The sequence below is a fragment of the Anabrus simplex genome, chromosome 7, assembly GCF_040414725.1.
Source record: "Anabrus simplex isolate iqAnaSimp1 chromosome 7, ASM4041472v1, whole genome shotgun sequence".
Lineage (NCBI taxonomy): Eukaryota > Metazoa > Arthropoda > Insecta > Orthoptera > Tettigoniidae > Anabrus > Anabrus simplex.
Genome location: NC_090271.1, coordinates 39,174,718 through 39,202,413, shown reverse-complemented (window position 1 = coordinate 39,202,413; position 27,696 = coordinate 39,174,718). Strand labels below are relative to the sequence as shown.

At 42.4% G+C, this 27,696-nt stretch overlaps 1 protein-coding gene across 3 annotated transcripts in view; it reads right to left on the bottom strand.

The window, feature by feature from the left end:
• Positions 1 to 27,696, bottom strand: part of cpx (complexin) — a 633,066-nt gene that overhangs the window by 212,712 nt on the left and 392,658 nt on the right. For 2 of the 3 annotated variants that reach the window (XM_067151074.2, XM_067151075.2), the window contains exon 1: positions 12,815 to 13,116. The exons of the other annotated variant lie outside the window; for it this stretch is intronic. In XM_067151074.2, coding sequence (XP_067007175.1) covers positions 12,815 to 12,839 — 25 coding nt within the window. In that variant the 5' untranslated portion in view covers positions 12,840 to 13,116. Of the gene's footprint in view, positions 1 to 12,814; positions 13,117 to 27,696 lie in introns of those variants that run through there. 3 annotated transcript variants of the gene reach the window in all.

Sequence of the window (27,696 nt, the reverse complement as noted above, 5' to 3'; positions counted from 1 at the left end):
ATTATATTGAAGAGTGCTGCTGGAATGAAAGATGACAGGGAAAATCGCAATACCAGGAGAAAAACCTGCACAAATCTCACATGGTGTGACCGGAATTTGAAACACGGAACTCAGCAGTGAGAGGCCGACACGCTGCCGCCTGAGCCACGGAGGCTCCGCTTAGCGGTATGGATCAGGTAAATACTGTATGTACTTTGAAGTAGTCAGCAAGGATGGAGTAGATATCTGATTGGCTAATTGAGAGCAATATTATATTTTCTTGTCAACTGATTGTAATTTTGACATCGTAGAGTAGCGTATAATTTAAACTTCTAGCGTCAACAAGGATGGTTATTTATAGTTGGAAGTATTTGGCAGTTATTAGGTAATTAATATAATACAATCAGGCAATTCAACCATTCACTCATTCGTACAGTAATTCAGTTAATTCATAATGTCTATTGTACGGTAAGGATAATATTGTTCAAACTAGTGACACAATTAAATACTTGCAGTAACACGAATGAATAGGGATAAGATACATGTTGTCCTAGACTACAGTATATAACAATGTTAACGTCTGGGGCAAAATAAATAAAAAACATCTCAGAAACTAAAATTTAGAGATCGGGTGTAATTAGTGAGTAATATTATGGTAGTAGGCCTAATGAAAAAAATAGTGCAATAACTGTAACAAAACCGTTCAATCATTTGTATTGCAATAAATGATCACTTTATCCCCAATTCTGGTAATTCGGAAGTAGGGGATGGGTCTATTTAATTCTATTAGGGTTATTTATCTAGATATTGGAAAGGCCTCCTATATACTACATCCCTTATGTTCATAATATCGTGCGTACCTTTCTGCTTACCATAATATATGTCCCACATTTAAGCCACTAATTGTTACAGGCATTTTGGACACGAAAGAGAAGTTGAAGTTCTGCGATAGTGCGTATTTTTTTTTTTTTTTTTTGCTATCTGCTTTACGTCGCACGACACAGATTGGTCTTATGGCTCTAGCATAGATATCTATATAATTTAATTAAACAAATGTTTATTCCTTCATTTTATTTGCCACATAAATGATCTGAAACCAAATTAAACCTAATAGAAATAGTTTTTGCATTAACTGTATATTTAAAAGACATTAAGTAAATGGTCCACGCCACTTCAATATTATTGGTTATTAAACCCAAATTTAACTGAATATAATATAATATAATATAATATAATATAATATAATATAATGGCGTGTGAGCTCCGAAGACGCCTGGTGCAGGTCTTTCGAGTTGACGCCGCATAGGTGACCTGCGTGTCTATGAGTAGGGGGTCCTAACTATGATGAATTCTAATGATGAAGACGGCACACACGCCCAGCCCCCGAGCTACTGGAATTAACCAATGAAGGTTATAATCCACGGATCAGCCGGGAGTCGAACCAGGGATCCTGTGGACACAAGGCCAGGCTCGAACCATTTAGTCAGGGAGTGTCATTAACAAAAATTGAATGTAATGTTTAAAAGGCAGGTGTCACCGTAACATATAGTTATTCATTTAGTTAATTTAGTAGTAGAGGAGAATCGGGTAATATGGAATACCACAATATCTTGCCTGTAAGGTACTCCTCTCAGGTGGAAACTCGTCGAATTACGGTAAATGTTCTCATGATGCTTTGTATTCAGTTTCGACATGCTCGTGAGTGAGGTTAGTGCGTGGAGCAAGAATATTTGTTTTTCATATTTGAAAAGCTTTTGCAGGTAATTCTTTTAAGGCTTTTATTAATTACCAACACTGAGTTTAGTCCTGGGAAATCCAATGTTACATATTGTACAAGAGTTGCTTATATTGCTACACCAGTGTAACTTCCTTGTTGTGCAAAGTTTATGGCATGACGAATCCTTTAATTCGAACATGGTGTGTCGGCATATATGGAATACTGTTTTAGTTGCAAAGTAAAATGAGGTTTAAAATTAATTAAAATTAATTGCATTAATCCTGGTATATTATAACATTTAACTACCTATAGATCTCAGTTTCTGCATCTGTGACGTTTGTCACTGAAAGAACAAGTGACTGTAAAAAGAAAACTCTGAATAATTAGTGTATACAGATCATCATTTAAGTTAATTACCAATTTTATTCTTTCGATTTTTTAAAATTTATGTACGTCCACCTGTAAGAACGTTCCTTAAATATAACTGAAAGAATTTATTGAAGCTGTATTTTAATTTACATATTATTTACCCTACTATTCCATATTGGTCGACTATTCCGTATTACCCACCAAGTGCAACTTTTTGAAAGAAATAATTTTGACGTGAAGACATTAACAATTTACAATTTAAAAATATAGAGAATCTTAGCTAATTATTTGAATTTTCAAACCATATTTATTTATATTTCATAACTGATTTCGGTAAGAAGTTATACTGCCAAAAGTAAATGGTATTCCATATTACCCGATTCTCCTCTAAATGAAATGGTTCCAAGATAATTCAGTTGGTATTTTACAAAGGTAAATATAATTGAATATCTCGTTTTGTTTCAGTAGTCAATGAACATAATTAATCTCAGCGGTTATTTACACTAACTTCCGAAATGATCGGCAACTATGATTTTTCGGGGTACTTGCAGCGAACTCCTCAGTTCTTGTTCTTGACCATTGAAATAATAAATTGTTTTCTGAGAAGACTATGACACCATAGCCATCATGGCCTTACAGTGTGTATGAGTTCTGGCTGATCAAATACTATTTTTGTATTCATAAATAATTTCGCAAGAGGGAACAGAGGAAGCAAACAAGACTTAAGACATACAGCTATACGTGGAATCCGAATCTCAGGGACATGAACTTTCATTCCAGAAATTCCACAGAGACTGCCCAGGATTCGAAACACTTCCACCCTGGTAAGAAACAATGAAAAATATCACTATACTCTCATGCTAATAGGAGGTGTGTAATCTTGACCGAAAACATTTTGAACGAAGTAAGAACAATCGTTGCTTTACCATAAGCATATTAAAATCTTAGAATTGTCGAAAATACATAAGTTCATGAGCTTGACTTGCACTGATCGCTAAAAAATTCTTAATAATCAATGACCGAAGTAATGCGCATTCTTCTTTGGATATCATTAAGTCAGCGCACTCCAACTTCCCAGCAGAATTTCCGTCGTCATTTTGACATCTCGGAATGATGCATGTGAGATGAGTCATGGGTGGGATACTAATGGGCAGACAATGGCTTTCATTTTGTACTCTTCGTCTGGATATGCAGCCCACTCTATGTCCATCTTTTGTTTGTATACATAGACTTGTTCGAGTTTAGGAAGTTTTAGAAGGATAGAATGTGATGTTATTAATGTAATGAACATTTCTAAACCACCCTTGGCAGTTTATATTATTGCTGATCTGGTGTGTCATATGTATGCTTTATGGAAATATCTGGTGGCTATGTTTGTAATTTCCAGAAGGCTACCGTGGCCAATGTTAAAGGTGTCATATATATATATATTTTTTTTTTGCTAGTTGCTTTACTTCGCATCGACACAGATAGGTCTTATGGCGACGACGGGACGGGAAAGGGCTAGGAGTTGGAAGGAAGCGGCCGTGGCCTTAATTAAAGTACAGCCCCAACATTTGCCTGGTGTGAAAATGGGAAACCACGAAAAACCATTTTCAGGGCTGCCGACAGTGGGGTTCGAACCTACTATCTCCCGAATACTGGATACTGGCCGCACTTAAACGACTGCAGTGTCATATTTTTACTTCCTGGTGTTGAAATGGGGAACTACACTGAAACATTTCAAATAAAGTATCTTCTTCTTCTTCTTCTTCTACTTCTTAATCTGCTGACCCTGCAGGGTTGGTTTTTCCCTCGCACTCAGTGAGGGATCCCACCTCTACCGCCTCAAGGGCAGTGTCCTGGAGCGTGAGACAATGGGTCGGGGGCTACAACTGGGGAGAATGAGCAGTGCCTCGCCCAGGCGGCCTCACCTGCTATGCTGAACAGGGGCCTTGCGGGGTGATGGGAAGATTGGAAGGTATAGACAAGGACGAAGGAAGGAGGCGTCCGTGGCCTTAAGTTAAGTAACATCCCGGCAACTGCCTGGAGGAGAAGTGGGAAACTACGGCAAACTACTTTCAGGATGGCTGAGGTGGGAATGGAACCCACCTCTACTCATTTGATTTCCCGAGGCTGAGTGGACCCCATTCCAGCCCTCGTACCACTTTCAAAATTTCGTGGCAGAGCCGGGAATCGAACCCGGGCCTCCAGAGGTGGCAGATAATTACACTAACCACTACACCACAGAGGCGGGCTCCAATAATATATAGACCCTACTTTAGGATTCGATACTACGGTTTAGGTACGCGTTATGACGGCGATTTCCAACAGGAAATGTCTTCAGCATTCTTGTCGAAGTTCTGATTGTATATGAGAGTAAAATAAGCATACCAGTAGCAATGCTGTCAACGAAAATGTCGAAATGTTCCGTTCAGTTATGGAAGTAAACGCTATGTGATGGTACAAGCAAACAAACGAAATAAAATCAAAGAGAAGGACAGAAGCAACAAGCAATGGAACAAGCAATCAGTTAATGAACTAACACACACACATACACAGCATGAAACAAATAAAGGAACACACATCAAGCAATGAAATAAGCAAAAATGTGGACGTAAACAAAAACAAATCAATCAACAAGCAGACGAAGGAGCTCTCACGATGAAATTTATTTTGTTGAGTAGAGGAACTTATCTCATACGTGACAATATTGTCGGTATTCATGGTGTTGATGTGCATATCGAACTGGAAGCTGTGTGACCCTCATTAAGTCACTTTGCAATAGCAAAAGATTCAACCCAAAATAATTGCCTTTACATAACACACTTTTTGCAAATGACACAAATGTCTACCAAACTTCTTGATATGACCATCAGTAATTCGATATTTCCTTATGGCACTAAGGCGGCCCGTGGTGTAGGGGTAGAGTGCCTGTCTTTTACACTGAGACTCCGGGTTCTATTCCCAGCCAGGACAGGGATTTCAACCTGGATCTGAGGGCTGGTTCAAGGCTCCCAGCCTACGTGATTTGAATCGAGGAGCTACCTAAGGGTGATATAGCGTCCCCGGTCTAGAGAGCCAAGAATAACGGCCGAGAGGATTCGTCGTGCTGACGACACGACACCTCGTAATCTGCAGACCTTCGGGCAGAGCAGCGATCGCTTGATAAGCTAAGGCCTTTCAGGACTTTAGTGCCACGGTGAGGGTGTTATGGCACTAAGCTGAGTTTTACTACTGTCTTAACATTAATAAATCATTCATTCTTATCATTCTTATTACTATGCTTCTCTGCTGAATGGTCAGCCCGGAGGCTTTCGAATGAGAGTGTCGCAAGTTCGATTCCCAGTTGGGTGGAGGAATTTAATAGCATACAGCATACCACTCTACTGGAACAAGCAACAGTGAATACATCCCTTCACATAGTGCAGGCGTCAGGAAGTGCATCTGGGCGTGAAACAGGGCCAAGTGCGACACAGTTCATAAAGGTGTGGGAAAAGTCATTAAAGGAAGAAGTACAGCAGACCATACCAAGTGCGTTAAGACGAGTCGTGCCAAAGCAAACAAGTCCCAAATGAGAGAGAGATAGCGACTGACGAGAGTGGGAGAAAGACGGAGACACCCATGGTAGGTTGGGGGGGGGGTGTATGGACTGCACATTTCATGAGACATAGAAGTAATTAAATAATTATAAAATTCAACCTTTAAAAAATAAACAGAACGAAAATTGACCCTTTCTTCTGCGTATAGGTTGTCCTCCGTGGCTCAGGCGGCAGCACGCCGGCCTCTCACCGCTGGGTCCCGTGGTTCAAATCCCGATCACTCCTTGTGAGATTTCTGGTGGACGAAGTAGAGGCTGGACAGGTTTTTCTTCGGGTACTACGGTTTGCCCTGTCCTCTTTCATTCCAGAAACACTCTCCAGTATTTCACTTCATCTGTCAGTCATTAATCATTGCCCCAGAGGATTGCGACAGGCTTCGGCAGCCGGAACGATTCCTATCCTCACCGCTGGATGGGGCTTCATTCATTCCATTCCTGACCCGGTAGAATGACTGGAAACAGGTTGTGGATTTTAATTTTTTCTCCGTACAGGATGACACCTGACATTTCTCTCATTGCATCAACATTCTTATATCAGGGAAAATTGATTATCTTATGGACGTGAGTGTCCGAGAACATGTTGTCTGTGGACAACCTGCGTGTCTGGGATGATGATGAGCTATGGGAAGAGTAAAACCCGATGTCAGCACGTAGCTTACTGTTGTGGAATAGCATCAAGGGGTTTGTTCAAGGCTTATCGTCCCCATCTGACGGACGAATCACCACCAACAGCGTCATATGCCCTCACTCCGTATAAATACCCTCCAAAGGTTTGGAAATGAATCCAGGCTTTTAGCACTCAAAAAGTCGACATTGTTTGGTTCAGAACATTCCAATTGAAACAAATTGCAAAACGAGAATATAATTTAAATTAAACACCTTTGTTATTTCAGTGTGCTTAATACGTGTGATCATATGCTCTCTGCCCGTTAACTTACAGCCAGGAGGGTAACAGTTCACTATGAAGGACTCATGTAGCAGATCTTGATCGGTCGGCGGATGCTGAGTGCGCGTCGGGTAGTCCGTGGTCCGACAGCTCTGCACTCCGACCGGCCAACCGAGCAGAGGAGGGATGGTCAAGACTCTACAGTGGCTCTTCGCAGCTGTATTCGGGAGACGGAGAGGTGCTGGTGCCCACGGTCGGCTGTTCTAAGATGGTTTTCCCAAGTGTTTCCATTCTCCTGCAATAAAGCGAATGCCGGGGCAGTTCACAGAATAGGCCGCGGCCGCCAACCTCCTCACCTTTTCCGAACATCTACTTAACCGTAAAAAATCTCCTGGCCTCAGAGACGCCGTCACATCCTAAGAGGCCCGCCTTCCCCTTCAAGGAAGGATGAAAATAATTTGGTAGTAGTATCTTGATATCTTGAGTACGAAGCGTGTCATGCAGTCAGTATTGAATTGAAGTCAGTTGTATCAACCGAACAGCTGATGATCCATAATACTTCGAAGACGAGCTGTTACCTGGAGCTACAATTTCAGTACTTAATTTGAACCAAGTTGAAGTGAGAATTCCGTCGAGTGACCTTGTTGTTGCAATAATATGTGTGTGTGTATAAACTGTTGGTGCTCTCAAGGTTATGGTCTTCGACCGCAATTATCGGTTATCAGCACTTCCGCTATTCCCTGCTTTCTACTTTTGGAAGCAGAGCTGATAACAGCTATCCGTTAAATAGTAGGGCAAGCCAAGCTCAGAAGAATGTTCAATGTGAAAGAATGCTAACATTGTTTCTGCAGACTGTTCTACGTTGAGTGGAGTTGGAAGACAAATAATGAACTCGACAAAATTGCACAGTACCTACAAATGGCCGTATTGTAAACAGCCATGGAAAAGCAAGCGCGCGTTTATTGTGAGTTCTCCTGGTTTCCTTGCTATACACAACGGGAATGCAACGCCGTATCCACCACACCACTGCGGCCGGCAGTAAAACGTAAAAGCAAAAATCGGTTGATATCTCCGACTGTAAATGGAGCAGCTTGTGGAACTCGTGCAGGTATACAAGAACCTCATTAATCCGGATCTCCGGTTTATCCGGATCGAAAATAAATAAAAAATATTTTTACTTGTACAGTATTTTTTTCCTGCTAGTTGTTTTACGTCGCACCGACACAGATACGTCTTACGGCGACGATGGGACAGGAAAGGGCTAGGAGTGGGAAGGAAGCGGCCGTGGCCTTAATTAAGGTACAGCCCCAGCATTTGCCTGGTGTGAAAATGGGAAACGACGGAAAACCATTTTCAGGGCTGCCGACAGTGGGGTTCGAACCTACTATCTCCCGAATACTGGATACTGGCCGCACTTAAGCGACTGCAGCTATCGAGCTCGGTAGTATTTCTTTTACGGGATCGATTCTTCTTGAATGTCTTTTCCGCCAAGGATAGTAAAGGACAGGATTAGGAAGTAAGTCAGCCGTGGTCTATCAAAGCTACCATCCCGGCGTTCGCCTGGAATTGAGGATGGGAAACCGTGGACTCTTCTGAGTTCCTTGACACATTTGCACGCATTCCTGGATGCTCGTACGTAGATGTGAACGACGTAAATGACTGGTTGAAAAATGACTCTTATTCAGGCATAATGACGGATGAATAAATGATTGCCTTTTGCTCCTCGGCAGGTAATGACGAGAGTGTTGGTGAATTCGAAAATGATACCAGCGCTCCATGAGAAGAAACAGTGACTCATGGAAATGCAACAACGCAGCTGGACAAACTGATGGCCTATTTAGAATCCTTGACTGAAACCACACCGGCAGAACTGTTGTTAGTAAAACGTCTTCCTGATCGCGCTGCGCGTAAACGCTATACGAATGTAAAACAGAAAAGGCTCACACATTACTTTAGTGCATAAAACAGAGTCGTAAATGTACGAAAACTGTTCTTATATTTTTTGTACAATTGAAGAAAGGTATTACTGTACAACTTATGTTAATATATTATATAACATGTACTGTATTTGTTTTTTATTTTTTCCGCATCATCAGGATTTCGATAATCCGGATCAGTTCAGGTCCCACTTAATCCGGATAAACGAGGTTATTATGTAAATGGACTTAAATGAGTAGAATTTTGCTTAACTTTTGAATCGATCGTTTCCGGAATATGGTTCTTCATCTCAAGGTGATCCATTTGCCGTCCTCCACCATCGCTGAAAGTTTGCAACATCATCACGGATGCATCCTGTACAACATTCAAGTTACTTCTTGTCAGTGCTATGAAATTGTTCTACGTGCGACATCCCTCCAATAATCGACGGAACTGCGGGTTATATGTTGGGGTTCAGAACGGTAATAATTTTGGTGCTGAAATTGGGAAAATTTAGAGACAAGAAAGATGATTTCACTCCACTCTATGGCTGAGTGCGTAAACGATTCGTACGATGAGCACTATGCGTGTCGACATTCGAACTTCTTAAATGCTGCGTATCTCAAGGCTAATTTTCTTACCCTTGTGAAAATATGGCCGGCCCCGTGGTGTAGGGGTAGCGTGCCTGCCTCTCACCAGGAGGCCCCGGGTTCGATTCTCGGCCAGGTCAGGGATTTTTACCTACTCAGCCTACGTGATTAGAATTGAGGAGCTATCTGACGGTGAGATAGCGGCCCCGGTCTAGAAAGCCAAGAATAACGTCCGAGAGGATTCTTCGTGCTGACCACACGACACCTCGTAATCTGCAGGCCTTCGGGATGAGCAGCGGTCGCTTGGTAGGCCAAGGCCCTTCAAGGGCTGTAGTGCCATGGTTTTTTTGTGAAAATATGTATTTTTCTCTAATTTAAATGCCAGTGTTTCCCCCCTTCGCATCTATATACCATGCAGAATCAAATCACAACAACTAGCAGACTTCTATGAGTTCTAGCTCTGCCCATAGCGGCATCTATCCGAAATTCGGGGTGATTGCTTGAAATACTATTTTTTACATTTACGTCGCACCGACAGCCCAAGCATTTGCCTGGTGTGAAAACAGGAAACCACGGAAAACCATCTTCAGGGCTGCCCACAGTGGGGTTAGAACGCACTTTCTCCCGAATGCAAGCTCAAGGCTGCGCGCCCCTAACCGCACGGCCAACTCCTTCGGTCAAAATACATTTCACTGAGTTATTATTTCAGGTCCAAGTAAACACTCTATAATGTCACTGTCACAGGCAATCGCAGTTCTTTTGAGAAATTGCCAACCAACAACAGAAAAATAAAGTCAAATTGAGTGGCAACTACGGGACTTCAGTTTAGTTCGACAGTCCATCCAATTGCTTGAACAAGACTTCTTTCAGTCGTCTCTCCCGTCCGACATTGCTTGGTTAACTGTTGTTTTCTCACGCCTCCAGATATAAGGAGTCTTTCACTTCCAGACCTCCATGCCCCTTGTCTTTCTTAAGACGAGAGGTCTGAACTCTGTCTCTCTTTTATGAGACTTTCTTGTTTTGCTCTTATACCAACAATTATGGCCGTGCTCTCGTCATGAACATCTGTGGTTGACGAATCAGACTTGGATAGAAGTTAACCTAATTTAGAACACGGGCAACCAAAGCCTACTGCGATGGAAGCCCAAATTCAGGCACGACACTTCAGAAACCATGGCAACCAAATGGCCTGTAGATGAAATGTCGTATGGCTTTTAGTGCCGGGATATCCCAGGACGGGTTCGGCTCGCCAGGTGCAGGTCTTTCTATTTGACTCCCGTAGGCGACCTGCGCGTCGTGATGAGGATAAAATGATGATGAAGACAACACATACACCCAGCCCCGTGTCATTGGAATTAACCAATTAAGGTTGAAATCACCGACCCAGCCGGGAATCGAACCCGGGACCCTCTGAACCAAAGGCCAGTACGCTGACCGTTCAGCCAACGAGTCGGACAGCCTGTAGATAATGAGACAGTACACCGTTAGTGTGACGACTTTCTTCTTATGATTCACAAGCGGGTTGCTATCTCTCATATGAGCAGTACCTCACTGAGTTACCTCTTGCAGTTCCTCTCGGAAATAGAATCAAGGGCATCTGGGTAAGAGGCAGATATCCTACCCGTACATTCTGGGGTAAGATTTCTACACTCGCCAGGGTTAAATTACGAACCACAATTCGAAATCAATGTGCAATGTTTAACGTCTCCATCCGACGGAGGAATCACCATGAACAGCGGCATATGCCCTCATTCCTTATGAACACTGCGGAGAGGTTTGGAATTTAATGCAGGCTTTTGGCACGCAATCTAGTGATTAGAAATTGTATATCACCACCTCTCCTTAACGGTCATGGACACGAGGCGGCCTAAAATATCGGAGACCTGGCAGCACTGGAGCGGAGAATGGACGGAACACCAAGTATAGCCTACAACATAGTTCATCAGCCGTGCCTCCTACAAAACAAGGCATTTTTGGTTGAAGTTCATCCAGATTTTACTCAAGTTCTTCTTCTTCTTGGCCTTTTCCCAGCTACATGTGGATTACGCACAGTTTATCGGTCGGGTGCCTTCCCTAGCAGCTGCCCTATGTGGAGTAGAGATCTGCGAAGGAAGGCTGGTCCGTGTCCCGCCGTGGGATGGAACGGGTTGAGAGAGAGCTGGATAGTGCAGGAAACTGGACGAGTTAGATGTAGTATGGATCTGAGTGCAGGACATGACGGAATTTCTGAGCTGGATTGCCGGTGGTTTTGACAGCATAAGGGATAATCTTGAACACTGTGAAATATCTGGTGACATAAATATATCTTATGGCTAAGGATCATCTGAAAATTTGCGTCACGAAATTAGCGATACAGAATAATATGTGACGCGATGTTACCTAGCAACCGCACAGGTTGTGATGTGAAGTATTGACGGATGGCCATGACTGAGCGACATATAGAAGGCTCTTTCATTAATAAACGCTTCATCTTATCATAGTCTAAGAGAACTGATTATTTCGTTCGTGATAGTTTCATAGGCCTTGACTCAGTTTCTCCTCCACTTGTCCACTCCCCATTCCATATAGATGTCTCTCGAAAACGATTCGTTAGATGCAAATAAATTAATTGTTACCAATTTGAGCTTCGTTTATTGAAATACATATTTACGAACATTTAATTTTTTCCCAAAGGGAAATTTGACATCTTCCTTTCAAATAACCTTAATGTGAAACATTAAACATTGTAAAAGGAACGGTATGATCTTATAGATTCGGGAGTTCAACGCTGACATCAGTGAAGAAATACTTCAATATTTCACAACCAAGACACATGCACAAGAAACAGCTCGAGAGCTCCATGTGGAGTTCCACAGATCTCTCGTAGCCTCATGTCTGTCCGCAGTCCCGTTCGTGCCGTCATGAAGCGTACGGATTTACAGAGCTCTGATCGGGAGGGATGCGTTCACTGGGTGGGCGGATGCAGAGTGGGTCTCCGCTCACAAGTGGCCGACAGCTCTACACTCCGACCAACCAACCGAGTATAGGAGGGGTGGCAACGGCTTTTCCGTGGTTCGACGCCTCTGTATTCGGGAGACGGATAGGGGCTGGTACCCACCGTCAGTTGTCCTGAGAATGGTTTTCCGTGGTTTAACATTCTCATGTACTAAGGCGAATGCTGGGACAGTTCATAGTATAAACCACCCCTCAGCTTCTCCGATACAAATCTCCTGGCCTGAGAGATGGCGTCACCGTCTAAGGAGGAACGCCTACTCCCTTCAGGGAGGAATGAACACATTTAGCAGTAGTATCCGTTGTTGCGTGTTTCTGGGGCGGTTCGTAGTGTAATGTGCCGCATGTAAATGAAGATGTGAATTAAAACGATCGCAAAAATCCAGGTCTCAAGCTAGAGGAATTGGCCTAACACGGTTAAAATCCCCAGCACAGGGCGAGTTCGCCGTGTGGTTCGGGTCGCGCAGCTGTGAGCTTGCATCCGCTAGGTAGTGGGTTCGAATCCCCTGTCGGCAGTCCTGAAGATCATTTTCTGTCGTTTTCCCATTTTCACACCAGGCAAAATAAAGCTGGAACTGTACTTTAAGTAAGGCCACCAGTCACTTTCTTCCCACTTCCACTTCCAGCCCTTTCCTATCCCACTGTCACCATAACATCTATCTGTGCCGGTGCGACGTAAAACAAATTGTAAAAAAAATCCCCAGGCATGCCGGGAAACGAACCCGGGACTCGCTAATACTGAGTTGACTCAAGGTTATCCTTAAGTAAAGTGAAACTGTACTTACTCTTGTCCTCCGTTATTCGGAACATGGTGAGGTAACACTGTTCACTTTTAGCAGTTCATTGCTCACGGCAGAGAAGTTGAACACAAACCGCACTTGATAAGCTGAGCGGCAAGCAGCATGAAGTGCTCCACTACTCTCGTAATCCCACACTAAACTGGACTTGCCGACTCCTGCCAGCATGTATCATTCATTACGTGCATGCTGGCAGGCCTGACATGAAGAGCGAACTGCTTCTTTAATAATTAGTTCTTCTGTCGTGCACTGTGCAAGAAGGGAATACTTCAATAGGCCAGCACGTTCAATAATTGAGATGAAATTCAGCTAAGGACACGTATACAATCGACACGCACTTGTGACCTTACGTTACGGCTGTCAGGTGTACGACAAGACTGGTCCCGTCCCACAGCTATCTCGCAAGTAGGGTTGCTACGTTTCCAAATACCGAGCTCGATAGCTGCAGTCGCTTAAGTGCGGCCAGTATCCAGTATTCGGGAGATAGTAGGTTCGAACCACATTGTCGGCAGCCCTGAAAATGGTTTTCGGTTTTTCCCATTTTCACACCAGGCAAATGCTGGGGCTGTACCTTAATTAAGGCCACGGCCGCTTCCTTCCCACTCGTAGCCCTTTCTTGCTCCATCGTTGCCATAAGATGTATCTATGTCGGTGCGACGTAAAGCAACTAGCAAATAAAAAAAAATTCCAGATGGAAAATGAGAAACGCATTGATTAATTTACGTGCCTTACAGTGTGCAAACGAAACACCGCAACTGTTTAATGAATAAAAGAAGAGACTTACCCGGCGAGTTGTCCGTGCGGTTAGGCGCACACAGCTGTGAGCTTGCTTCCGGGAGTGGGTTTGAACCCCACTATCGGCAGCCCTGAAGATGGTTTTGCGTGGTTTCCCGTTTTCTCACCATGGCCACTTCTTTCCCCACTCCTAGGCCTTTGCTATCTGTGTCGGTGCGACGTAAATCAATAGTAAAAAAAAAAGACAAAGGATACATTAAATAATCTATACTCTCTTATAAATAAAGTTGCCGGGGTCTACTGTCTGTACTTTCGTTTATTTTGCCAGTTGTTCAGATATTTACCGTTTTAGGCCAACTCTAAACCGTATCAGTGGCTTTTAGGTTTCGTATCTGTCCTCAGGTATTATCCAATTTTCAATTATGTCGACTTTCTTAACTGTACTATTTTCTTGCTTAATTTCTCCGGATGTATGCGAATGCTGATTCCGAAACCTGGACACGGTTTCCTTTGAGGAAGAATTCCAAGCTGTTCAAATGTGTAACATTTTGGCCCAAAAAATATCGAAATATGAAGGAAATTTTAATGACGGTGCAGATCTTCGTTTCGGGGTACTAATTGGTAGCTAGACGGTAAGTAGAATAATAAAACTGAAAGCGCGATCGCTGCTCATTTGGGAGAGATCTACAAGTTTGGTCTTATGACTTTTTGTCGTATCTTGATCCCTTATACTTTAGATAGAGCTGCCTTTCTAGATTATAATCAAGTCTCTCCGACTTCATTGTGACTGTCATTAGGTAAACGGCCTGACTTCATAATGAAAACTCCCCATCTCCCTTGTGAATAGCAGTACTGCAGGCAAGTGAGCTTGCCGCTATAGTAGAAACTCCCGAACTCGATTGTGAATGGCAGTAGACAACGTGACCTGCCATTATCATCAAAACTCCCCAACGCGCACCTCTCATCGCAAACCACATATGCGGATCTCTCCATGATGTTTCTAGGATGACGCTAATAGTGTTGGCTACTGAATGAATGATTCCAAGCAGTGTATCGATTCATTCAAGTGTTCGAGTGAATCGATTCACAGGAACGGCGAGCTCACGGCACACGATTCAGCTTACTCCCAGCGGACAGTGCTGAGTGGCACACTCACTGGACGTTGACGGGGAGTCGAGCTTCCGCTACAGCAAGACCGTGAATCAGGCTCATCGAAAGAATCGTGAACGAGCGCGGCTCAGTGAGACGCATGATACACACGGCTCCTTATCGGCTCACTGGACACGCGGAGAGCCGAGCTTCCGGTGCAGAGCGACAGTGAATCATGGCACATCGAAAGAATCGTGAACGAGCGCGGCTCAGTGAGACACATGATACACACGGCTCCTTATCGGCTCACTGGACACGCGGAGAGCCGAGCTTCCGCTGCAGCGAGACATACAGTGAGCCATGGCACACGGAAAGAATCGTGAACGAGCACGGCTCAGTGAGACACAAGATACACACGGCTCCTTATCGGCTCACTGCAGCGAGACATACAGTGAGCCATGCTACACTGAAAGAATCGTATGCTATAATGGACTCTCGAGCTCAGCTCATTTGAAAATAATACCCATTTGCATTCCCTGTCTTCTTACAGGGAGGTTTAAATAATAGATGGATTTATTTGCAGTGTTAAAAAGGTAGTCACAACATAATTCTGAAGTAGCTAGTAAGTAGGTAGGCTATTAGGTTATACTATTTATTAGTTTAATGAATCTTAGTATTATAACTTAGTTGACATTTGACAATTAAACTCGACTCTAGCCTGCCCTATGACTATGAGTCATGCTCATGACCACTCAAAAGTACCTGTTTTATATTGGGAAGAACGGCTCAGTATTCTCTCAGTTCATATGTCACATCGTTGCACAAGACTTCAATCATATGTGGACAGACACAATAACAGTATGTTGAATCAGAAAACCAGCGGGCTACTGTACGTCTCGGGTAGCCTATACAAAATATGATGATTTCAAAAATCCTCAGCTGATAGAAAAATACATCTCTTCAAAAATGACTGAGCGAGTTGTCGTGCGGTTAATATCGCGTGGCTATGCGCTAGCATTCGGGGGATGGTGGGTTCGAATCCCACCGTCGGCAGCCGTTTAGATGGTCTTCCGTAGTTTCCTCATTTTCACACCAGGAAATGCTGGGACTGTACCTTAATTCAGGCCATGGCTGCTACCTTCCTAATCCTAACCTTTCCCACCCTGCGTCGCCGGAAACCTTCGATGTATTAGAGTAACTAGCATTTTTTCTAAAAAGGAGTTCATAGTATGAAGACCAGATGGCAGCTACGAGCACTGAATGCTACACAGATGCAGTAGGAGCGGTGACCAATGAGCCGTGAATCGGATCACTTTATTGATTCAGTAACGTGAACGGAATCAAATGAATCGATTCAGTAAAATGAATCGAATGTCCCATCACTAGACGCTAAGAGACATGCGATTTATTATAATCTTACTTACTGCGCGAACAGTAATTTACGTAGAAATCCGTATACAATTCAGAATACCGTAGCAAAGCACGGGTACATTTACTAGTAAATGATAATATCATAATTCACAGCCTGTTTCCAGTTATTCGACCGGGTCAGGAATGGCAAGGATAGGAACCGGCTTCCGATGCCTGTCGCATTCCTCTGGGGCAATGATTAATGACTGACAGATGAAATGATATAGGACAGTGTTGCTGGAGAGAACGATGAAAGGGTAAGCTGGAGTACCCGGAGAAAAACCTGTCGCGGCTCTGTTTTGTCCAGCACAAATCTCACATGGAGTGACCGGGATTTAAACCACGCAACCCAATGGTGAGGGACCAGCGCGTTGCTGTCTAGGCGACAGAGGCTCAAATAAATTTTAATATACCAGCGTAGAATATTTATTATTATTACAAAATAATAATTAGTTAATTGGTATAACGTTACATATCACAAGTACTTCTCATTTGAATTTGTCGTGCTTTATAATTTTGTGATGAACAAAACTTCTGTTGTACATTTCCTGAGAATTCTAATATACGATCAATGTTATTGGCTTTACGTCCACTAATTACTAATTACTGTTACGGTGTTTTGGAGACGCCTAGATGCTGGAATTCAGTCCCGCAGAAATTCTTTTACGTGCCAGTAAATCTACCGACACGAGGCTGACTGACCTTCAAATACATGGGACTGAGCTGAGTTGGAAGCCGTCTACTTGGGTTCAGAAGGCCATCTCTCTACCGTCTGAACTACTCAGCTCGGCTTATTAAAGTCCGTTTTTCACCCTAAATGTAGTCATCCTTTAGTGACGTCGAGTTTACAGTGTTTACTCGTCTAAGTTCAACATTCCACAGTTGGAATTTAAGAAATCACTTCTGTCGTATAATGGGCTAAACAAATTTGTATCTCTCCGCTTTTCAAAAAACAAACGAGAACTCGAAAAATTTGAAGAAAGTAATATTGAAGACAGAGTGTCACTATAAAGTTCGAGTGAAGAAATACCCTTCAAGTAGGAAAATACAGTGAGTTTCTCTCATGGGTTGGCCGGCAGGCGCGCCCAGCTTATCTGCATCTCGTCGACTCATCACTTCCCGTTACACAGCGCAGTGAAATGAAACGTCGTATGGCTTTTAGTGCCGGGAAATCCCAGGACGGGTTCGGCTCGCCAGGTGCAGGTCTTTCTATTTGACTCCCGTAGGCGACCTGCGCATCACTATGAGGATGAAATGATGATGAAGACAACACACACACCCAGCCCTCGTGCCATTGGAATTAACCAATTAAGGTTAAAATCCCCGACCCGGCGGCAATCTAACCCGGGACCCTCTGAACCGAAGGCCAGTACGCTGACCGTTCAGTCAACGAGTCGGACACACTGCGCAGTGGCAGTGAGGGACTGCCCGCACTTCGCAGTTTAGGTCCGTGCTCAGAACGTGTATTAAGTGTTGATCTGTCGCTCCAACAGTTCTCGAGTTGTGAAGTGCTACTTCAGGGTATAATTCTCATAATGCCTCCACATGTATACACGGAAGAGGAAAGGGTATTTATGTACGATAATTATGTGAAAACAGAGTCTGGAAGGAACGTTGTTACGCGATTTATAACACAATTCCCAGGTGTACACCCTCCACGTAGAGAGACCGTGCAAAATCTCGTAAACAAATGAGAGGAACTGGTTCTTTACTCGATAAGAAGCGAAGTGTAAACAAAGTGTACTTAACAAGGAAGAAGTTAATGAAATCGCAGAAAGATTAGAAGATACGCCTACAAAATCCCTACAACAACTTGGACAAGAAACTGAGGTTTCGAAGAGCTCAGTATGAAGAGCTTCAAAGCAAATCAGGAGAGAAAAATAGCCCCCATTACGGAAGACGAACTAATGTGTATGAAGCGGAGTTTCCTAAGAAGACGCCAGAAAATTGTAAATGCAGGAGGAAAGAATTTGCAACATCTTGTCACAAGGTACGAGCTTATTTTCTTAATTCTTAATTGCAAATTTCCTGTATTTTAACGAAGTGCTGTCCTTATTACTATGCCACGGAGCGGGTAGTGATGAGTCAACGGGAGGCAGATAAGCTTGGCACGCCTGCCGGCCAACCGATGAGAGAAACTCACTGTATATAGACCTATGTAGAACACCATAAGTTACTCTGGAAAATGCAAACATTACTCAATACATATTTCTATTTGTTTTGTTAACTGAGTTTGAACTTTTAGAGTCGCAGCACATTAGTGTTATATCTGTGCGACCACTAGCGCGAGTAATCTGCACCACTCATGTGTCATCGCATTCCGGCCGACCCCAGAGTTGAATGCGCTAGTCATTTGATACGTTATGCTTTGCATGCAGCTTCTAAACTGACTTGTTAACAAGGCAGTGGAGAAATTAGCAACCTTGACAACAATTACTGCTCTGTGCTCTGTAATTAGCGCGACTTGATCGCGTGCAGCGCTCACGACACAGCGTCCTCACGATTACATTGCCGACCACCATCTTTATTAGTTGACCAGAGTAATTGAGTTTACCAACGTAGAATGAACATATTCGCAATCATTGCAGTTATACGTAGATTGTAGCATAGTTCTAGACCCAACATCATTCTAAATGACAACCTTCATCTTTATACGATTAGGCTATTATAGTTATTTATTTATTTATTTATTTATTTACTTATCGACACAGAATACGTCTGTCATTTCCAGGAGACTGACTAATATAGCACGGGTTCAACCACAGAGAAAAAATGAGCTCCCCTGTAATAAACTGTACATACATTTTACTCTTTATCTACATAATGTCGGTAGCCCTGCAAATGGTTTTCCGTGGTTTTTCATTTTCACACCAGGCAAATGCTGAGGCTGTACCTTAATGAATACGAAAGCCGCTCCCTTCCCACGCCTAACCCTTTATTTCCCCATCGTTGCCATAAGACCTGTGTGTGTGTCGGTGCGACGTAAACCCAATTGTAAAGAAAAGAAAAGAAAAAAAGAAAAAAAGAAAAATTGAACTATAAAATCAAGAGTAATTTTGTTTGTTCGTTATACAAATCTCCAGGCCTCCACTGACAACTGCCAAAATTTAGATATGCTCATGTGGTACTAAGGATGGGTCGTAGAGATAGTCATATAGTCAAAGAATTAATAAAATAAAATAGGTCATAATATGTGCTAAACGGTTAGAAGGTTTTATGTATTGACGCCATTTTTGATACCAAAGCTCATAAGGAATAGCTTGGGCACACAAAAATCAAGCAACTTTGAATAGGAAGAAATATCTATGACACAATCTAGTAATTTATTCTCTGAAAAATTGACCTCAACTCCATAAATGAGTATCAAATAATGATTGCTTATGGGTATCATATTTTCGTAATTTAAGTTATTTTTAAATGAATAAATCAACCGACTGCAACCAGATTACCTTCAAAATTGAATTCTGAACTCATGTAAGAAATTTTCAAAGAAATTCTCTAATTATTCGCTCTTCACGATATGTTCACCTCAACTCTATCATTAGAGAATATCATAATAGGGACTAATTTGGAAACGCCATGTTTCTCTCACGCCAAATTATATATAGCTTGATCCAGGGTGTAAACTCTAAGGAATTTATACATTTGCGCTCCCAATAATGTGACACGTAATCTTGTTTATCCTACGGCACTGATTGTTTATCCTACGGCACTGATTAACGATTTTACAGTCAGAAAAAAAGTGTATAAAATTAAGAATCGGTATCAATAATTCTCAATAAGTTAAGTTATCAAGCTGCAGCGGAACAAATGTAATTCCAGTTTCATTTTTAATATATTTTAATGTGTTTGTTGATATAGTATTAATTTTTCTTTTTACAATGTGCTTAACGTCGCACCGACACAGATGATCTTATGGCGACGAAAACGACTAGGAGTAGGAAGGAAGCCTCCGTGACCTTAACTAAAGTACAGCCTGGAGTGAAAATGGGCAACCACTGAAAACCATCTTCAGGGCTGCCGACAGTGGGGTTCGAACCCACCATCTTCCTAATACTGTGTACTGGCTGCATTTAAGCGACTGCAGCTGTCGAGCTCGGTAATAATTATATTAATAAGAAGAAGGAAGATCCTAAGGAAGTTTCTGGGACCTACATATGTTGTGACCTAACAAAGAGTTATACAAAGAGACTGAACGAATTATAGAGTCGATGAAGAAGAGACGAATACAATTGTATGGTCATCTCCTTCGCAAGACTAAGCTCCTTACACACTTCGAACGGAAAATGTTCCCATGTGGTTTATGCGGATACATACCGATATGCAGGGCATTAGTCAGCAAGACATTCAAAACAGGAGCCATTTCCGACAAATTAGTTTCAGACTTCACAGGGTTTCGAGAAGAAGCAGAAAAGAAACCACCAAAAGTGGTATTTTCAGAGGAATGAAGCAAGGAAAGAAAAGCCAACGAATCCAACTGTATTGGCAGAGGATCAAAGGCTGAGTAGGCTCCATTACAGCCCTCAATTCGGAATTAAAATCTTCGGACGGTGAGGATTTAACCCTAGACCTCCAGGACCTCCCGTAGGCCCACAGAGTGATTATTGCTCTAATTTTGAAAAACAACCTATTTCACAATTTTTACTTTCTAATATAAAAAGTAGATCAGTTACATATAATGACTGATCTCGAATTTTTCAAACAGATTGAAATTTATATGAAATTATTGTCTCATCTCTAATTTTTGAATCTTTTCCTGATACTTACTAATCTCGGATTAGGCTCACAAAACTTTAAAATAGATTCAAGTTAATTTTTTCTTTGTCGATCTATTCTAACATGATTTGAAAACGACTGAAATTCTATATTAAGACATGGAAAATTTTACGAAATGTTTACTTCCTTTCTTTATAGTCTACAGCGCTTACTTCCATTTGTGAGACGGTATTTGGAATTCAGGATATAATACAGGAGAGACTGAGCGAGTGGCTGCACGGTTTGGGTTACGCAGATGTCAGTTGGCATTCAAGAGAATGTGGGTTCGAACCCCACTGTCGGCAGCCCTGAAGATGGTTTTCTATGGTTTCTCCATTTTCACACCAGGCAAAATAATGCTGGAGCCACAGTCGCTTCCTTCCTACTCCCAACCCTTTCCTATCCCATTGTCACCATAAGACCTATGTGTGCGGGTGCGACGTGACATGAAATTGTAAAAATGAAAAAAAGCAGGAGTCACTCGTAGTGAGTATGATTAATAAACTTGCCCATAACACTAGGAATTTGTATTACCGTGCCATCCTACATTTCCATTTGCGAAAATCAAATGTTCATATACATTGACGTTGCGCCTTGAAATACCGCTATGTGACAATTCTGAGAGGAGAAATAGAACATGTATTCTAGAACGGAAATTCGTTGATACAGTTCATGTAATGCCGAACCTTAGATGGCAGAACATTTCTGACCAGACATCTAAGCCGAAATACTATTTCATAGTGGTTTTTCTCTTGAAGCAACGACAGTATGTCTCTCGGTCATGGCCATCCATCAACGGCTGCTAATTTCAGATGGCAAATAGACTGCACGGTTGCTAGGTAACATTGTCTGACCGTCTATCCTTCACTGCCTGCACGGTTACTATGGTCACACTCCTGTCACAGATTTTGTCGCGTCATAAGACGTTTTCAATTCCGGATAATAATAATAATATTATTATTTGCTTTACGTCCCACCAATTACCTTGACGGTTTTCGGAGACGCCAAGGTGCCGGAATTTTGTCCCGCAGGAGTTCTTTTACGTGCCAGTAAATCTACCGATACGAAGCTAACGTGTTTGAAAACCTTCAAATACCACCGGACTGAGCCAGGATCGAACCTGCCAAGTTGGGGTCAGAAGTCTAGCACCTCAACCGTCGGAGCCACTCAGCCCGGCTAATTCTGGAGAAGCGGATGGCCCTGGGTTTTACTGAGTCTACATCAGAAATGAGTACCGGGTTTTTATTCCTGGGGATAAAGAACAAACGTAAGTTCGAGGTCTTACTTCTCAGTTCCGTACAAAGTTTGAATTGGATTGCAATTCAAAGGTTAAAGCGTACGTGCTCGGATTAATATTTCATGTTGTATATATAACGTTGGAAGTTATGAAAATCCACGCGGAGACTCGCCGTATAGTAGCGAGAGTTCAACGTAAAGTTGAGACAGATAAATCACGCTCGTACTGTGCACTTTGAGTTTCGGTTGGGTTCCATCGGAAGAAGAACTTTTGCTAGGTAATATTGGCCGACCATGAGTGAATGTACATTAGTGTAAAAATATTTTATTGTTATATGCATACAATTATCACTTTATTTAGTTTAATATTACCGAGCTCTATAGCTGCAGTCGCGTAAGTGCGGCCAGTATCCAGTATTCGGGAGATAGTAGGTTCGAACCCCACTGTCGGCAGCCCTGAAAATGGTTTTTCGTGGTTTCCCATTTTCACACCAGGCAAACGTACCTTAAATAAGGCCACGGCCGCTTCCTTCCCACTCCTACCCCTTCCCTGTCCCATCGTCGCCATAAGACCTATCTGTGTCGGTGCGACGTAAAGCAACTAACAAAAAAAAAAGTTTAATATTAGATAATAATGGCTTCGAAGTGGCCTGGTGCCTTTCCCACTTCCCATCGTAATTTACCACTGCATTTTAAACGAGTGTTGAGTTTTATAGATAACCTTCCACGAACTTTAACAGGTCCAACTTCAGTAATAACAACAAAATACACGAAACGTATGTGTGTATGTTGTATGTTGGGTATTCAGTTCGAAGGCTGGTAGGATCCTCAACAGGTTCACCATTAGCTGTCATAGATGGCCTAGGTGTCACTGAAGAGGCGTACTAGGGAAATGAGGAGTGAGGTAGTTTCCCGTTGCTTTCCTCACTGAGCCAGAAGTTGCTACTGCACATCAGTCTGCCAAGCCCACTGAATGGCGTGCACAAACCGACCCTATGAGCGACATTTTCACACCATTCATAGCAGGGACTGGCTGCATAAGGAATGGTATTACTAGCGTCACTCATACCTCAGGCACTTTCATATTGTCAAAGCCAAGTATAAGACTGAGACAGGTCAATGAAAGTAACAAATTTATTCTAGCCCATACCTGAAGACACTACATCTTGCCAGCAAAGGCCAACGAAAATTATATGGAATAATATTGTTAATAAAAGGACTCATCTTCAGTAGAAAGCAACTCTATATCTAACAGTAAATGAAACTATACCAACAAAGGATAAGTTATTCAGACATGGAAGGTCTGACTCCAATTATGTGAATGTTGTCAACAAAGAGATACCTTAATACATCGTGTTATGTCTTGCGTAAGTGCGGACATACGGGCGTGGTCGTTCGCAAAAATATGAAAAATAATTAAAATGACTCCAAATCCCATCTTAGTATATCGACTCATCAACATAGAATATGCATTCATCCTGGCCACGGTCAACAATGCTGTTAACTGCAGCAACCATTCACTTCATTATGAAACACCGACGGAAACCGAGACAATTGAACTTAAGAACATTTCAGCAATACATATGGATATAAAGATGGAAATGTGAGTGTAATAAGAAGACATCAGCAGAGTTCGGTTAATTTTTATACCAGTTTTAATTCATGGCGTAACAGTGTTTGAATACTGTAATTATCATATCAGTATAAGGTGCTAATGTGACACGGACTGCTTAAGGAACTGATAATATAAAAATTAAAGTTAATATGTGATCAATGCTTGTCATATTTTTCTTATTATAAGGAACCAGGACGATGAACTTTCGACATTGTATAGCATCAATATTTTTGTGTACATGTGTCGGTGCGACGTAAAGCAGATTGAAAAAAAAAATACGTTGTATATGTTGAACAAAAAAGGCACCATGGATGATCTAGAGAAAGCCGAAAGACGTATCCTCAGGAAAATTCATGGACCGAGATTGCTCCCACATGGAACCTACAGACTTAAATCGAACTCTGAACTGTATCGACAGTTAGAATCAGTCAATACCAGCATGCGACGTAGGAGGCTTAAGTTCTACGGACACCTACAACGAATGGACAGCAACAGGCTTACCAAGAAGATCTTTTCTTTGGTTAAAAGCTACAAGACTGGAAGCTTGTGGCTTAATGAAGTACAGAAGGACTTGGATTCGGCTGGGATTTCAGATATTGATATAGAAGATCGTTCCAAATGTTGTGCTATGGTACAGTCTTGGACCCCACCACCTAGAGTTCCTAGAAGTCGGAAGCCCCTTTCACAGGAGAGAAAGGAGAAATTATCAGCAGGGTTCAAGAGATATTGGGAACAAAGAAGAGCATCGAGGAAGAACTAGTCACCAGCGCTCCTTAGTGGGCTTGAATCAATAATAATATTGTAAAAGGTTAATTTGGTAATGAACAAATGTTTAAACAGGTTGACGCCGTATAGGCGATCTGAACGTCTCTGAGGATGGATTCCTACCTGTGATGAATTCTAATGCTGAAGATGGCACACAGCCATGGGAATTAATTAATGAAAGTTAAAATCCCTGGCCGGGCCGGAAGTCGAACGCGCGGCCCTGTGAACCAAAGGCCAGCACGCTAACATTTAGCTATGGAGGTGGACAGTTTAATGTTTATATATAAGACACTTTAAAACTGCCATGTACCGAGAAAGTGGCTACGCAGTCTTGGGTCACGTAGCTTGCATTCGGGAGATGGTGGATTCGAGTTCAACTATAGGCAGCGCTGAACATGATTCTCCGTGGTTTCCCATTTTTACACCAGACTGTAACTCAATTAACGCCACGACCGTTTCCTAGGCTTTTCCTATCCCATCGTCGCCATAAGACCTATCTGTGTCAGTGCTATGTAAAGGGAAACTGTAAATAAATTTTAAAAATGCTGTGTGATATAGTATTTGTAAAATTTAAACCTGAATTAGTTGGGATAATCCGAATTTTATTGTGAAAATGGCATGTAGACACGCAAGACTCTTATACTCATTGATGTATGCAATTTTTTCATTAGGACAGGATTTTCACTCGCTGATGTTATGAATAATCAAGACATTGGTTATATTTTAGCATACAATTCCGGCTCCATAGCTAAATGGTTAGCATGTTGGCCTTTCTTTCTAGGGGTGCCGGGTTCGATTCCCGGCTGGGTCGGGGATTTTAACTTTCATTAGTTAATTCCGATGGCTCTGTGGCTGGGTGTGTGTGCTGTATTTAGCATTAGAAGTCATTGTAAGTAAGACCCCATACTCATAGACACGCAGGTCACTATAGGACCGGGCGAGTTGGCCGTGCGCGTCGAGGCGCGCGGCTGTGAGCTTGCATCCGGGAGATAGTAGGTTCGAATCCCACTATCGGCAGCCTTGAAGATGGTTTTCCGTGGTTTCCCATTTTCACACCAGGCAAATGCTGGGGCTGTACCTTAATTAAGGCCACGGCCGCTTCCTTCCAACTCCTAGGCCTTTCCTCTCCCATCGTCGCCATAAGACCTATCTGTGTCGGTGCGACGTAAAGCCCCTAGCAAAGAAAAAATGTCACTATAGGAGTCAACTCGAAAGACCTGAACCAGGCCTCTCCGGAGGCCACTCGCCATTGTTATGGAGATTTCAAAACCTACTGTTGGTACAGATGAGGATTTAGGTGGAGTGAATGTAGCAAAGTAAAACAATTTATTTTGTACAGAAAAACAATAACGAAAAATCGCAACTGCAATTCAGAAGTGGCTAATAAGTATCTCCAAAGATATCAGTCAGTACCAAAATAGCTGAAAGACCGTCTACTGTATTTAAGCGAATAATCTCCGCTTATTTAAAAAAAAATGAGGCACGAAATTGGGGTGCGGGTTTTATTTGCGTCAATGTTGACATTTTAAAAATCAAAATGAGCCTTCCTAAAGTTAGGGTGTAGGGATTATTCGCGTAAATACGGTATTTCGTAGGAAACGTCTCAAGGCTATCGGATATCTAATTAATGTGAGATGACAGGATGGACTGTCTTGAACAGCACCCATTAAAGAAGGAGAAGAAGTGCTCGCAAAACCAGTATCAATAGTGCGAACGCAGTGTTCTAAATGTGACTTTATTTTGTGCATTGAATTTATTAGTACCTTTCATTTATACTGATTCGTGCATAGTGTACAGTCTTAGACAGGTAAGCAACCACCTACACCAGAATTTTAAAAAGATTCGTGAAATGCTGAGTTCTCAATCCACGCCTGATTCAAACTAGGCATGATACACTGAAACTGTCTTGTCATTAGCGCATACAAGTTCATAAGGACCTTTCCAAACTGATGTTGTAACTTGGGTGCTCATTGTTTTTGTTTAAGGCTATTTTTCTGCCCAATTATTGTTTGTCAGGAACATAAATTTTCTACAATAGGACCTACAGTAGGCCTATTCCATACATCAATGCAAAGAAACATATGTAGAACACTATAAAATACCTGTAAAAATGTCAAGTCAAAGGAGCTATGCCTGAAACACCGTGACTCGAGAATGTTAGGAATGTAAGCGCTCTGTGTAACAGCCAGCTCGAAGAGTGTCCCTTCAATGTGAGCTCTCCTTTAATCAGAAAGCTAAGGTTAAGGCCGCAGCTGCCGGACGGATTTAACCTCCCAGCGGGATTCCAGAGAGCACTTTAGTATACGGTTGGCCATTCTTCAGCGTCACTTCCGTCACCCTGCGCCGTAACCGTTAAACCTTACTGGTATGAACACCAAGTTGTCATAAGCGTGCACGTGTTCTGTGGCTGCTCTCAAAACGTAGACGTGGCCATAAATTTATCGGTAATATGAGAGATCATTCCCAACGAGGTCAGGAGTAAATACATCGGCAAAATCTAACCTCATTCCATCCTAACCAGATAGCGCTACGCTAGCTCCTACTGAAGAGCAGTGGAAGTTGGCCTATAACTATTTACGCAGCAAGTCCTTTTACGCAATTTTCGGACAGTCGACTTATAGTAAATGTAATGTATAGTAAATGTTTCAGCAAAGAAAAATTAACGTAACTCTTTGTTCAGACTGCATTACACTATTACCGGGCGAGTTGGCCGTGCGCGTAGAGGCGCGCGGCTGTGAGCTTGCATCCGGGAGATAGTAGGTTCGAATCCCACTATCGGCAGCCCTGAAAATGGTTTTCCGTGGTTTCCCATTTTCACACCAGACAAATGCTGGGGCTGTACCTTAATTAAGGCCACGGCCGCTTCCTTCCAACTCCTAGGCCTTTCCCATCCCATCGTCGCCATAAGACCTATCTGTGTCGGTGCGACGTAAAGCCCCTAGCAAAAAAAAATAGCATTACACTATTGACGTTTCTAATAATAACAATATATTGCAGCCGAATGACCACAATGGTACATAAACAAAACGTTATGATTTACAATATTCCAGTAACAATTGTGTGTTCATTGAACATTTGTTGAGATGGTAAAGTTCACATTGTTTATTGCAAAACACACACACTGCGGACACGGGTCGTGAAAACCTCGGCGCGCACATAGTTGCTGGTACCGCTAGTCTGTTCAAGGCACTTCTTAGGTCGTTGCTTGGTCCTATCCAACTTCGATCCGACATGACGTCTGTTGAGTAGAAGTCTGGGCCAATCT